At 37.6% G+C, this 15,126-nt stretch overlaps 1 protein-coding gene across 2 annotated transcripts in view; it reads right to left on the reverse strand.

Moving 5' to 3' along the window:
• Window positions 1–15,126, reverse strand: part of RSF1 (remodeling and spacing factor 1) — a 158,041-nt gene that overhangs the window by 17,423 nt on the left and 125,492 nt on the right. For both annotated transcript variants that reach the window (XM_077867175.1, XM_077867174.1), the window contains exons 8-11: window positions 7,733–7,837; window positions 6,549–6,628; window positions 1,454–1,508; window positions 608–717 (exon numbers count right to left, since the gene is read on the reverse strand). In XM_077867175.1, the coding sequence (XP_077723301.1) occupies window positions 608–717; window positions 1,454–1,508; window positions 6,549–6,628; window positions 7,733–7,837 (350 nt within the window). The remainder of the gene's footprint in view (window positions 1–607; window positions 718–1,453; window positions 1,509–6,548; window positions 6,629–7,732; window positions 7,838–15,126) is intronic.

Here is a 15,126-nt window from a genome sequence, read left to right on the forward strand (position 1 = left end):
CAGGCAGAGGGAGAAGCAGGCTCCATGCACCGGGAGCCCGACATGGGACTCGATCCCGGGTCTCCAGGATCACGCCCTGGGCCAAAGGCAGGCGCCAAACCGCTGCGCCACCCAGGGATCCCGAGAAGAACTGGTTGTTATGAGGGCATATAATAGATTTGATCAAGAGAAGGTTAACAAGGTAAAAACAGGAGGAAAATCCTAGGTTGAGTAAAAAATATGTGCAAAAGAGTTGAAAGAAGACTGTGGCTAATAAGGACAGAGGGAAAATGTGGATGAGACAAAGCTGAAAAGCTGAGTACACAGCAGACTAGGCAGTGCCTGTAGGGGCCTTGTTAAAAGCATCGATCCTTATCCCAAGAGCTATAGAAATCTGACAAAGTAGATTTGAATGCAGAAAGCAGAAGAGAATGACATGAGCAAATTTAGGTTTTGAAAAGATCATGCTGGCTGCTCTAAAGCTGTATGATTCTAAAGATAGTAAGTAACAGATATAATCACTATTGATCATTACAAAGGGAAAAAGCATATACTTTTGGGTCATGTTGTATAATTAAAAAAAACATTTTATACTCTTTCATTGTAACCATTTCTATATATTTCATACCTATAACTTATACATTTCCGTGTTCTAGTTGACCTCCTTTCAAGTAAGTTTGCTTTGGCTTTTTTCGAGTCTTTTTTCTTTTCTTCATGATCTTCAGAAAAATCTGGCTCCTGGTTTAAAAATATGATAATACATATATAGGTTATGAGTCCAGAAAAAATTTCTTGAAATAGTTTTCTAATATCTGTCTGGCAGTACATGGGAAAGATCTAAAAAAATAAAAAAAGTGAGGTGATTCCCCCCCAAAAAAACTGAATGAACAGGGCAATACTAAGTAAAGAGATTTAAAAAGAGTACTGATGATCAAAAAAAAAGCACTTCTGTATTAAATTCTTATATTTAAATTTATAATTACCTCTTTCAAAACAACTGTGATGAAGTTTCTCCACTGAATTTTTTTAACAAATAATTAAATTTAACACATAGAAGATACTTAGTGAAATATCTGAATCAATGAAATAATGGATTTAGAAAAAGAAAGAAGCATGATGATGAAGGAAAGTAACTAACCAAAACAGGTTACTTAAGCATGTGATTTAATTAAGTCTGAATGAAAATGGAAACCATCTTACATGTACTTTCACTCATGAGATATCCTTAATTAGAAATTAGACAAATAAATGTAAAACAATATTCCTTCAAAGAAACCAACTGTTAAGAACAAATATTGAAGTTTCTAACAGAAAACAGGAAAATCTGGGTGGTTTCTTTATGGTCCTAAACTTTCACTTTTAATAAAACAGGTATACTATATATTTAAAACCATTCACATTACATAAACTGGGTTAAATTTTAGAACAATTACGGCAGTCTCTTCTTCAAAAATACTACAAACCAGAAACTTACTTGTGGAGGAATGATGTTTTCAATACTGATACCCACATACACCAAACGTTCTTTCCTTTAAGTGAAAAACAAAAATGTACAAACCTGAGATTTGCTAAAAATAAAATTGTTATGAAAACATTATTAACACAGACAATACTAAAATTATGATTTCATGTAACAGCAAAGGCTAGATCACAGACATGTTGGCTACTGTCTATAAAGCTTATCATACTGGTATCTGTGGGAGGCACAAAACTTTCTCAAAGTAAAAATCCTAAAAAGATGTAATTGAAAATTATAGCCTTGAGAATAATTATACTGATGAAATAAAACCTGTAAACTGAAATAGACAAGGAAACTTCATGAGGAGAGTCACACTGCAACTCACAGAAACTCAATGCTGGACAAACTAGATCTTTGTTATGCTAGAAGTTTTCATATATATACCACTATAATCTCATGGTAATAAACATATAAAAAAAAGAATTCTATACAATAGAACCATATAAAGGTCCCAGTGAATGATACTAAGACCATTCATTTGCAGAGAAGAAAAAAGGCAATGCAGCCACATGGCTCTGTACCCTATTTGCTCCAAAGAAGATTATTTTTAGAGTCAGTTAACATTTCTCCAGGAAATATGAATTTGGAACACTGAGATTTCCATAATTTCTTATCAAAGAAACAAACCTTTGTTGATTTTAATTCAACAAATTTTACATAACAAACTGTTTCCACAATAGGTATTTTTTTTCTGGTTTTCTCAAAGTTAATCTAATTCACTAAGGACAGAGGAGCTGTCCTGTATACATGGAGCTCCTGTATACATGCCTGTGTATGTTGAACTGATGGAAATGACCACTCTTCCTTTACTTGTGATGTCCCTCATTGAAGGAACTGGATTGAGGGTGCATTCAATGTAGCCTTTACTGCCCTAGAAACCCATGGCTCTGCTAACAAGAATCTTAGTCTTTTTTGAGACGGGTTATAAAGCTACTCAGTGGAAAATTGGCATGTAAGAAAATGATAAAGTTATTTTAATCAAAACCTGATTAAAAACAGGACAGTAAATGAATTAAAAACTAGGAAAGCCAAGAACAAGTACTATCTGGAATTAACATGTAAGGCTTCATGGATATGTTACTAATATGTTCAACACCAAGTTTACTATTGTATCAGTTTCCTCTTTTATACCTCAAAATCTCTATTTTCACTTGATTATTATTATCTCCTCAACTCAACTGAAAAACATTTACTTCACATCCACCATACTTGGGTGATGATTTGTGTCAGGCTTGGGAATCCTAAGGGTAAATAATACACGGTTATTGTCCTCACAATTATTTAACAACTGATTGTAGTCCATTATGAAGAGGTATAATGGAAACATGAAAAAGAGTAACTTTTTTGAAGAGCTGAGAAAGTTGAGGCTTTAACTAGGTGGTAACAGTTGAGTAGCATCTTGAAGGTAGGTTATGATTTTTCATCACAGCACTTTTTTGCTTTTTTTTTCTTTTTTAAAATGCTCAGTAATCTTATAGAAAAAATGTATCTTCTATTCTATCTCACCACCACCTGGCTCAATGATCATACTGGGCCCAGAAGTCGTCATTACAAATAACCACAACCCTCCTAAAAATTCCATTTCAGGGAACCTATTATCTGACTTCTACTGGCTCACTTTCCGGCTCACTCCTTCTAGTCCACTGGTTCCAACAATTCCCTGACTCCAATGGGGCCTCTGTCTATCGACTCTGGCCTCTTTTCAAAACTGTCCATTAACTCCCTTGTGTCCTTACTTTCCCCCTTACCTGGCTTAGACTCCACGGTCCATCATTATAAATACTCCTTTGCATACACTTTCAAATTCCTTGTCTCTTTCTCTCCTTCCCTCTGTTACATTACCTGGAAAATTCCAACCCTGATTAAATCCAACTCTCTGCTAGCAAACACTAGTAAAAGTACTCTGGAAGTACAGAGCTATTTGAATTCCCAAATAATGTCTAGCACCAAATTCTGGAAGGGATATTTACAAACCAGTTGAAGGGGCATCAAATTTCAGAGCATCACAACTCCAGCTCTGTTGACAGTTGCTGTCTAGTCACTAATTACTCATTGACAAATCCTTCTTCATCATCATACTGTAGAGTCCTTTAAGGTAGACACCACATAATATACTTCATTTTGATTACATTGCCTGGCATAAAATAGGTGCTCACTAAATGTTGGTTAAATGCTGAATAAATCTGGGGCGCATGGGTGGCTCAGTGGTTCAGTGTCTGCCTTTGGCTCAGGTCATGATCCTGGGGTCCTGGGATGGAGTCCCATATCAGGCTCTCCACGAGGAGCCTGCTTCTCCTCTGCCTATGTCTCTGACTCTCTGTCTCTCATGAATAAATAAAATCTTAAAAAAAAATGCTGAATAAATGTACGAACAAAGGGAAAGATGCTCTTATTCTATGATATAGAGAGTAACCAAGGCTCTAAGTTTCTAGGATGAGCGTTAGAAAAAATATTTCCACAGATTTTAAAAACGATGAATAAAATGCTCAATTTTAGAAACAGATGAAATCACCTGTAATTTACAGTTAATATATTATTTACTTTAGAAATATACATATTTTGCTGTTTAGAATCCCTAGGATTCATATATATCGGGAGCTATAAAGAAAACTTTATTAACGAGATTATTGGGGAGAATTAAAAAATAACAGCAATAATTCAGTTAACTGGCTTTGTGCCAGACTGATCTCTCTGTAATAGTATCTTTGCTCTGTTTTCTGTGAAGCAATCTCAAAAAGGATTTAATGTGTAATCTAAAGCCACAATTATGGATGTCCTCTTAAAGGATGACATTTAAGTGAAGGAGACTATCCAAAGCAGAAGCAAAAGTAAATGAATTAGTAAATGGGAGACCAATAGTGTGAATAAGTATTGTGGCACATTTTAACATAAATTTCTAAAATTTTAAGTATTTCTTGATTGTAACAATATATCCCACAGTGAGGCAGTTTAAAAAATTTTAACCAGTCTTTCCACATATAAAAGGCATAAACATCACAAGTTTCCAAAACACAAGCAGATATAATTTGACTATCAGACAAATTGCTAAGTGGTTTATATTGGACTTTTAGAGAATATATTTTCTTCCATGCCCTTAAAGAGTAAGCCTATTAACTACCTACCTTGCTAAGTTAAATCAGTTTTAGGATATGAAAACACTACTCATTTCTCAGAAGGGTAGGCAGATTTCAAAAAGAATTTTAAAAATGCCTAATTTTTTATTATGATTTAATTTGAGGCATCCCTAGTTAGATCTTTTCTAGTGTCAAAAACAGAAACAGGAACAACTATAAATATCAGAATAACCCTAAATAATTACATACCAGACTATTATCCAGAGTTTCTAAATACAAAGGTATTTAAGACAAGTGATTTTTAAAGATGAAATATTTTTATCTCCTAGTCAACTTTAGAGATTAGTTTTGCCTTTAAAAGAAGTAGCATCCATTATAAACCAGAGAGCTCAAGTTGACTAGTAAGGAATAAAACAGGAACTGGAGGCTGAACCTACAGAGTTCACAGTATGGGGGAGTAAAGGGAGAGGATTATCAAATGAGCTAGCTGACTGTTAAAGCAAGCTAAATTTTGGGGTGGAAGACTATGAGACAGCAGGTGAAAGTTACAGTAGCAGCAAATGAAGGTAGTAAGACCAACCAGGAGACATTGCTTAGATTTTCTCACAATATGTATGAATGGGCATCAAATCCTCCTGATTAAGCTTCTGAAAATTCTCTTTTAACACCTCTACTTTATTATGTAAGGAATGCTCTAGTTCAGGCCTAACCAGCTCTCCTAATCTCCACTGCAACAGTCTCAACCCTAATTCTCTCATTCTTATACTAGGGCATTTTTCTGAGATAAAGATCTGATTATACTTATCTCTCCTTTGATGGGTCTCCTAGTACCTGTAGAAATAATTCAAATTCCCTAGTCAGATATGCCAAACTGTGCACAATTCGGCCTCAATCTACTTTTCAACTTCATCTCCTACCACTGTCCCCTTCTCATGTCCACATTTTATTTTTGCTTGCATTTGGCTCTTTGCCTGAAATACACTTTCTCTGCTTGTCCAACCCTATGTTATCTTCCAAGGACTTGCTTGATAACCCAAACCCTTAACAGAACTAAAATGCCCCTCCACAGTATTTTTGTACTGTTCTGAATAAACCATAATCTGTCTACTTTATTGTATCATTGGCTCCTCTGTCTGTATTCTGCCAGAGGTTAGTTCCATATAAGGAGAGCTTTGTCTCATTCATCTTTTCTCTTTAGTCTGATACACAGTAGGCATGAATGACTGTTTGGCAATAGATTAATCAAAGAAAGTACAAATAAATATAAATAAACAAACTTACTGTCCTGATTTTGAGCCCCCTTTTAAAGATTGGGTTCAACTCCAGTCTTACCTCTTTCAAGAAGTCTTCTCCAACTGCTTTAGGACAATATTGTGGTGGTAAATTGAAAAGGGAGGTGTTTCTTAAGACTAGAAGTTATGACTCTTATGACACAGTTCAGCATTTAAATGCTCTTTATTTTACCAGTGTTAATTCTGCCCACACAAAGAGGTGACATGGATAACTAGACCAGTTCTTAGAATTTTCTTGCACTCATTACAATACTTAGTAAGATATATATCCTCCACAATAACTGGGCCAATATTTATTCAGAGTGGGTTTTGAAAAATATTTTAGATCAGGAGTTCGGCAGGTCATAAGGTTTTTGTTGTAACTACTCAACTATGGTGCTATAGTGTTAAAGCAGCAACAGATAATATATAAACAAATGAACATGGCTATGTTTTTTTTATGGACAATGAAACTGGAATATAGAATTTTCATCTGTCATGAAATAAGATTCTTGTTTTGATGTTTTTCAATCATTTAAAAATGAAAAAAATTCCCAGTAATACAAAAACAAGAAGCATGTCAAATTTCACCTACAGGTCACAGTTTGCCAATTCTTACTTTAGATAGATATGTTAACCTATAATGCAAAATAATTTTACTATCAAATTCCCAAGTAAAACATTAACACACACATATCACAATACCTGCGTTCAGCACGCTCCTTCTTCTTTAAGGCAACATCCAAATCCTGCAATTGTTCTTCTAATTTCTCACACAGTAGTTTCTGAAAGAGCAAAACATGAGTATTATTCCTTTTCTTTTTGTTTAATTTTAAAGAAATAACTACACCCAGAGAGGGCTTGAACTTATGATCAAGAGTCACATGCTCTACTCACTGAGCCAGCCAGGTGCCTCATGAGTGTCATTTTTAACACTTTTCTCATGATCATTTATCCCTTGCATGCTGGCTCATGGATACTGGGCTATGCTGAGAGCTGAAGAGGGGTCACATAGTGAATGAACACGAAGATGGTCCTTGTGTTTAATTACAAAAAGAGGTGCTTTAGCCTCCAGTGAACTGAATATGAGCACAGTATCTCTGCAGTAACACATCAGAGAAACTCCTAGCCTCATTAAGAAATACATTTTATGCCTACTTTGCTGGTGATAATCAATGTTTAAGATAGCATTTGGCTCAACATCTTTATAGTGATTAAAAAGTTTTAAGAATCGCACATTTTTAAGGGAGATGGTTCTATGTACAATATAATGGTGGCAATCACTATTTTTAAAAAAGAGAATGGGAAAAAATTACAAAACCATGCCACATGGTTACTGGGTCAAAACAGAAATGAAGACTGTAACTCAGAAAGCTATGCTAAGCCAAGGAAGTCTGTTTCACTGGGAGATGCAATAAAGCCTATCATTTTTAAAGCAAAATCAGACTGGACCTGTGAGAAAGGACCCCTGGGGTGCAGTGGCATAAAGATAGCCTGTTGTTCAACTTTCAAAAGAAATTCACCTGAATCAAGATATAAGAGAAATATAACCCATGTTTCTATTCATAGTAGCATCATAATGGCACAAAATTCATAATATCAACTCTAAAGGGATAAAAGAACAGGAAGAAACTTATTTCTTCCCTTATATATCATTTTAATTTGGGGCTATTTGTGCCTATAACAAATGTGAAAAAAAAAAAGAACACCTAAAAGATATTAATAAAAGAGAATTGTTTCAATAGTCTCAAATTTACAGAACTTTAAATGAAAGGTAAACAGTATTTACAAAATGCTCTGAAAATGAAAAATGTTTAGTGGCTGTCCAGAAGTTTTAATAATCGGAATATAAAACCAAAGACTAAAAACAAAGGTGTGCTGGGTCATACATGTTGGCAAGGAGGGCAGAACCATTCTCCATCTGGGATGATCATCAGAGGAGGACGAAGGCAGGCAGTGTGGTATCCACTGTCACAAGAGTCACACAGAAGAATCTGAAATAAACCAGGGGTTAATGTCAACCTAATTCTATGACTAAAATTCAATGACTCTGAAGTTAAAGACATTTCAATATTTCTTAGTACTATACTATGAAATATACAATTTCACAGTATCTTTATGTGCAAAAAACTAAAAAAGTTCTGCTAATTGAGATCTAACATGACATTTTTAATTTAATTTTATATTTTTTAAAGATTTTATTTATTTATTCATGAGAGACATAGAGAGAGAGAGAGAGGCAGAGACACAGGCAGAGGGAGAAGCAGGCTCCATGCAGGGAGCCCGATATGGGACTTGATCCCAGGTCTCCAGGTCTCCAGGATCACACCCGGGGCCGAAGGTGGCGCTAAACTGCTGGACCACCATGGCTACCCTAACATGACATTTTTTAAAAGAGAAAACAAAATAATTTACAATATGTTAAATTACAAAATCCAGTGAAAAATTACAAGTTCTTTTTTTTTAAAAAAAGATTTTATTTGACAGAGAGCAGGTGTAGGGGGAGGAGCACAGAAGGAGAGGAAAAGAATCTCTAGCAGATTCCATGCTTCCATGCGGAGCCTGACATGGGGTTCAATCTCATGACCCCAGAGATCATGACCCTAGCCAAAACCAAGAGCCGGTCACTCAAGTGACTACATCACCGAGGTACCCTATAAGTTCTTCTTTTTTATTTACTTATTTTTTAATTATTATTTTTTAAGATTTTATTTATCCGAGAGAGAGAGAGAGAGAGAGAGAGAGAGACGGAGGGAGGGGCAAGCAGAGGCAGAAGCAGGCTCCATGTAGGGAGCCTGATGTGGGACTCGAGCCTGGAATCCCGGATCACGCCCTGAGCTGAAGGCGGACACTTAACCCCTGAGCCACCCAGGCGTCCCAAGTTGTTGTTGTTGTTCTTCTTCCTCTTCTTCTTCTTTTTTTTAAAGTATTTTATTTTACTTATTTTTTATATTAGGCTCCACGCCCAGTGTGGAGCTCAATGCAGGGCTTGAACTCACAACCTGATCAAGACCTGAGCTGAGATCAAGGGTCAGACACTTAACCAACTGAGCCACCCAGGAATCTCTTAAGATTTTATTTTTAAGGAGTCTCAACATCCAATGTGGGGCTCAAACTCACACCTCGAGATCAAGAGTCACATGCTCTACTTATTGAGCTAGCCAGGTGCCCCAAATTATAAGTTCTTCTGAACTAGAGTTGCAATCCTTTTTATAATGTGCCTTGAGGACTGTAACAACATATCCTTTTTAACAGAATTTTACAGTTCAATCATCATAAACTTCCTTACTACACATAGGATTTAAAAAATACAGATAATTCCCACTTTTAAAGAAAAAACTTTTAGTTATTTATTTGACAGAGAAAGAGAAAGCACAAGCAGGGGGAGTGGCAGGCAGAGGGAGGAGAAGCAGGTCCTCGGTGGATCAGAGAGGTTGACTTGAGGCTTGGCCCCAGGACCCCTGGAACATGATCTGAGCTTAAGTCAGATGCTTAACTGACTGACCCACCCAGGTGCCCCAATTCCCACTTTAAATATAGTATTTCGGGGCAGCCTGGGTGGCTCAGCAGTTTAGCGCCACCTTCAGCCCAGGGCCTGATCCTGGAGACCTGGGATGGAGCCCCACGTTGGGCTCCCTGCATGGCGCCTGCTTCCTGCTTCTCCCTTTGCCTGTGTCTCTGCCTCTCTCTCTCTCTGTGTGTGTGTGTGTGTGTCTCTCATGAATGAATAAAATTTTAAATAAATAAACAAACAAATAAATAAAGTATTTCAATTACCTGTCTGTAAGAAACATTCATGATCCTTTTTATAATGTAAATTCAAATATGGAAGGGACAAAGGTATGAGGAATAGAGCTATACTTAGGACCATTATATTCGCAAACAAAGGCTAACAGTAATTAGATTTAAGTCGTCATTTTATATTATTGGAGTTTAAGATGACCAATTCTCTGAAATTTAAAATGTACCTCAGGAATATTTAACTTAAAAACACTTATTTTTAAATAATTTTATATTTCATTAGAGTTGCAAAGATAGTAGAATTCCCATAAATCTTTTACACTGCTTCCATTAATGTTAACATCTCACATAACCTTGGGACACTTATAAAAATTAAGAAATTAATATGAGTACATTACTATGAACTGATCAACAGACCTTATTCAGATTTCACCAGCTATTCCACTAATGTTCTTTTTCTGATTCCAGAATGCAATCCAGGATATTATATTGCATTTTATATGAACACTAAAATTAGTGGGTGAAATTTTTTAATTACTGTGGTTGATTTTAAGTTTTATCTTCAAATTCTTTGATACTCCACTAGTGCTCCAGAAAGTGGAGCTTAATTCTCCTCCCCTTGAGTGTGGGTTGGACTTATTGCTTCTAATGAGAATAGGTATGCAAAGTGAAAAGTAGTAATTTTACAGTGATAAAAAAACCAACATATATTACTGTGATCAAGGTTACTATTACTAGTAAAAGTCATGATGATATCATATATCATATGCACATTAAATGCAATATAATAGGAGATTTTCTTAATCTCCTCCAATCTGTAACAGTTGCTTAGTCTTTGTCTTCCATGACTTTGACAGTTTAAGAGTACTAGTCAGAGGGATCCCTGGGTGGCGCAGCGGTTTAGTGCCTGCCTTTGGCCCAGGGCGCGATCCTGGAGACCCGGGATCGAATCCCACGTCGGGCTCCCGGTGCATGGAGCCTGCTTCTCCCTCTGCCTCTCTCTCTCCCTCTCTCTCTCTCACTGTGTGCCTATCATAAATAAATTAAAAAAAAAAAAAAAAAAGAGTACTAGTCAGATATTATGTAGACAGCTCCTCGGTTTGGGTTTGTTTGAGGTCTTCCCTTGATAAGACTCAAGTTATGGGTTTTGGAGAAGAGTACCACAGAGGTGAAGTGCCCTGCTCATTGCATCACATCTGGAGGTATATGATATCATCATGACTTTGCATACCTATTCTCATTAGAAGCAGTAAGTTCAACTCACACTCAAGGGAGGAGAATTAAGCTCCACTTTCTGGAGAGTGGAGTATCAAAGAATTTGAAGATAAAACTTAAAATCAACCACAGTAATTAAAAAATTTCACCCACTAATTTTAGTGCTCATCAGTACTACATTATTGCTTGCAACAATTGCTACCGTGGTGTTCTAATGATGATCATCTATTTTCTTCATGCCTTCTATTATTTTGAATTCTTCTGTAAAGAAAATATGACCTTCAGGACGCCTGGGTGGCTCAGCGGTTAAGCGCCTGCCTTTGGCTTGGGGCGTGATCCTGGAGTCATGGGATCGAGTCCCGTATCAGGCTCCCTGCATGGAGCCTGCTTCTCCCTCTGCCTATATCTCTGCCTTTCTCTCTCTGTGTCTTTCATGAATAAATAAATAAATATCTTAAAAAAAAAAGAAAATATGACCGTCACCCCTATTTATTTGTTTATTCAGTCACTTCTTTGTATCAGGCTGACTAATGAAGATTTATTTTCTTTGGGTTAGAATTTTTAGAAGATTTTAGTTATTCATGAGAGACACACAGAGAGAGGCAGAGACATAGGAGGAGGGAGAAGCAGGCTCCCTGGGAGAGCCCGATAAGGAAGGCAATCCCAGGATCCCAGGAGATCACGATCTGAGCCGAAGACAGATGCTCAACCACTGAGCCACCCAGGTGTCACTGGGTTAGAATTTAAAACCATTATTTATTATTCAAATTGCCCCAGCAACAGGCACTTTGCTAGTTCTTTCAAGTTCGTTCCTGTGTCCTTAGGACTCATCTGCATCCCTTTTTTTTTAAAGCACTTTATCACTTTCTGACACTATAGAACACTCCAGGCACATCTTGTTATTTTCCCTGCCCAAGCCTTTGAATTAGCCATTTCTCCTAGAAACCCTGTTTCCTTTAGTGGAGAATGGTATTTAGAAACCAACATCTGGGGAGTACCTGGGTGGCTCAGTTGGTTAAGAGTCCAACTCTTGATTTCAGCTCAGGTCGTGATCTCAGGGTCATGAGATCAGGCCCTGTGCTGGGCTCTGCACTCAGTGTAGAGTCTGCTTCTCCCTCTCCCTGATCTCTCTCTCTCAAATAAATACAATCTTTTTTTTTTTTTTTTTTTTAATTTTTTTTATTTATTTATGATAGTCACAGAGAGAGAGAGAGAGAGAGAGAGAGAGGCAGAGACACAGGCAGAGACAGAAGCAGGCTCCATGCACCGGGAGCCCGACGTGGGATTCGATCCCGGGTCTCCAGGATCGCGCCCTGGGCCAAAGGCAGGCGCCAAACCGCTGCGCCACCCAGGGATCCCAAATAAATACAATCTTAAAAAAAAAGAAAAAAGAAAAAAAAATCAACATCTAGGTACTGAATGCTATGATACTAGGTATCACTGCTTCTGGGCTCTCTCAGAGGACAGAACTATGATATATATCTATGTATAGCAACCCATGTATACACATAGATCTATATTAAAATAAGCATGAGTTCACACTAGTATCTCCAGCTCTGATCCAGCACAACAGGGCTCATTCGAGCCTTTGATATTGTTTATCTGCAACTTCCTTTTACTGACACTGAGAAAACTGCCTCCAATCCCCTCACTTCATTTATTTGTTCAACTGTAGTACAGATGTAAAGCAGTTTCTAAAATGCTAACACAAATCGCGAGTAGAGGAGGGCAGTGGGATACGTACCCATGTGCAGCGATTTAAAAGTGAAAAGCTGCCTTCTCCCTTCTCTGAACCATGCATCATCATCTGCTGCCAATACCCAGAACTCAATACTAAGTCATGTTAGTGTTTTACCTGAGTTATAGGACTGACTGATCACAGGCATATGGGGACTAATCTGGGCACTGGATTTCATTCATTGCATTGTTTCCACGGTAAAACATAATCTAAATTTCAAATAACAAAATTAAAAGTAAACTTCTGGGATGCAATTTCTTTAAAAAGTGATATTTGTCTCTATTAGAGATAAAGATAAAATTCCATTAAAATAAATCCAATTGTGTAGGATTTCCAAGCCTCAGGCAATGATCCACTTATTTTGACTAAAGCATCTGGAATATCCTATAGAGTTCTAGACTCATCAATGAATTCATTGTTTTTCTGCTGTAAGCTCATTGAAGACAAGGATCATACCTTTTTTTTTCATATTTTATTTATTTATTTGAGAGAGAGAACACAAGCAGAGGGAGAGGCAGAGGGAGAAGCAGACTCCTTATGGAGCAGGGAGCCTGAGGATGGGCTTGATCCCAGGTTCCTGGGATCATGACCAGAGCCAACGTCAGATGCTTCACCAACTGAGCAACCCAGGTCCCAAGGACCATGTCTTTCTAATTCAGCATTATTTCCATACCACTTAACACATAATAATTGCTTGACATTTTGATCTGATGATTATTCTTAAACACTGGGCATAGGGATCCCTGGGTGGCGCAGCGGTTTGGCGCCTGCCTTTGGCCCAGGGCGCGATCCTGGAGACCCGGGATCGAATCCCACGTCGGGCTCCCGGTGCATGGAGCCTGCTTCTCCCTCTGCCAGTGTCTCTGCCTCTCTCTCTCTCTCTCTCTCTCTGTGACTATCATAAATAAATAAAAATTAAAAAAAAAAAACAAAAACACTGGGCATAAGGAATCCACTGCTATTTGGGATCTTCAGTTTCTAATGTCACTCTTTTTTGGCACAGTAATCAGCAATGGGATTTTCAGAGTAGTTACTAAAATGACCAACTAAATGAAAGTCCTTTATGTGTATTCCAAGAAGGGTGCAACTTTCTCCAGCTCCTCAATATCATCTCTGCTCACTTCATATTACTTCTCATTTCTTCACACCCTTTTGTTGCTGACATCTATTGCTGTCTCAGTCAAAATGCACTCTCTTAGTTTAGTTTAAAAAGATATTAGAAATGGCAGGGAAAGAACATAAGTGTTAATTTTTGATTTGGAGAGCAGAAAAGACCACTATCTCCAATCTTCTCCTGGCCTTTTTCCACTCAAAACTCTTGACCTAACTTTCACTGCCTGATGATCATAAAAATTCTTGGAAGGGTCTTCTCAGCCTAATTTCAACACATATTCTTTTCAGAGCTGAAGTCATTCTCTGGTTCTAAGTTGTTTTTTTTTTTTTTTAAGATTTTATTTATTTATTCATGAGAGACAGAAAGAGAGAGAGGCAGGGACACAGGCAGAGGGTGAAGCAGGCTCCCTGCAGGGAGCCTGACGTGGGACTCGATCCTGGGACTCCAGGATCATGCCCTGGGTCAAAGGCAGGCACTAAACCGCTGAGCCACCTAGGGATCCCCTAGGTTTTATCTTTTATTTGAACCTTCTGAAACTACAGAATATGATAAACATTATTGATAGATTTAATTTCTAAATATGAATTAAACATTAGGGAAGAAAAAGAACAAGTAAACCACAAATAACTTTAGCACATAACAGATGTCAGGAACTATGCTAAGCCAACTTTACATAACTTACTAAAAACAACCCTCAGCAGGGGGCACCTGGCTGGCTCAGTCGGTTTGCCTGCCTTCCAGTCAGGTTATAATCCCATGGTCCTGGGATGGAGTTCCACATTGGGCTCCCTGCTCAGCAGGAGTCTGCTTCTTCCTCTGCTCCTTACCCAGCTTGAGGTCTCTTTCTCTCTCTCTCAAGTAAATAAATAAAATCTTAAAAAAAAAAAAAAAAAAAAAAACCTTTCCAAAACCCTCAGCAGTCTCTCCTTTGCTGTCCTACCCACTTCCTTGTGGTGTATTCAATAAACTTCTATCTCCTTTAAAAAGCAAACAAACAAAGAACACTAACAAGAAATATGTGATAGTATTTCCATTTTAAAACAAACAAAATAAGATGCCAAGAAGAGAGCACCAGGTAAGTGGTGGAAGCAGGACCTGTATCCACACTGGTCTGACTCCCTTGGTTTTCCATCACCCCACACTGCTTTCTTTCTTTCTCTCTCTTTTTTTAAAAATATATTTTATTTATTTATTCATGAGAGACACAGAGAGAGAGAGAGAGGCAGAGGGGGAAGCAGGCTCCATGCAAGGAGCCTGACATGGGACTCGATCCCGGGTCTCCAGGATCACATCCTGAACTGAAGGCGGTGCTAAACCGCTGAGCCACTGAGGCTGCCCCCCACACTGCTTTCTAAGAAAGAGTCTTGGAGAATTATCTCACATGAATCTTCCAAACTTTATTGGATTTGGAAAAGTTTCTGCTACACAAATTCTAGCTACATGGAAGCATCTTTCTTTACTTTTCTTTCTACTTA

Source organism: Canis aureus, chromosome 23, assembly GCF_053574225.1.
Source record: "Canis aureus isolate CA01 chromosome 23, VMU_Caureus_v.1.0, whole genome shotgun sequence".
NCBI lineage: Eukaryota > Metazoa > Chordata > Mammalia > Carnivora > Canidae > Canis > Canis aureus.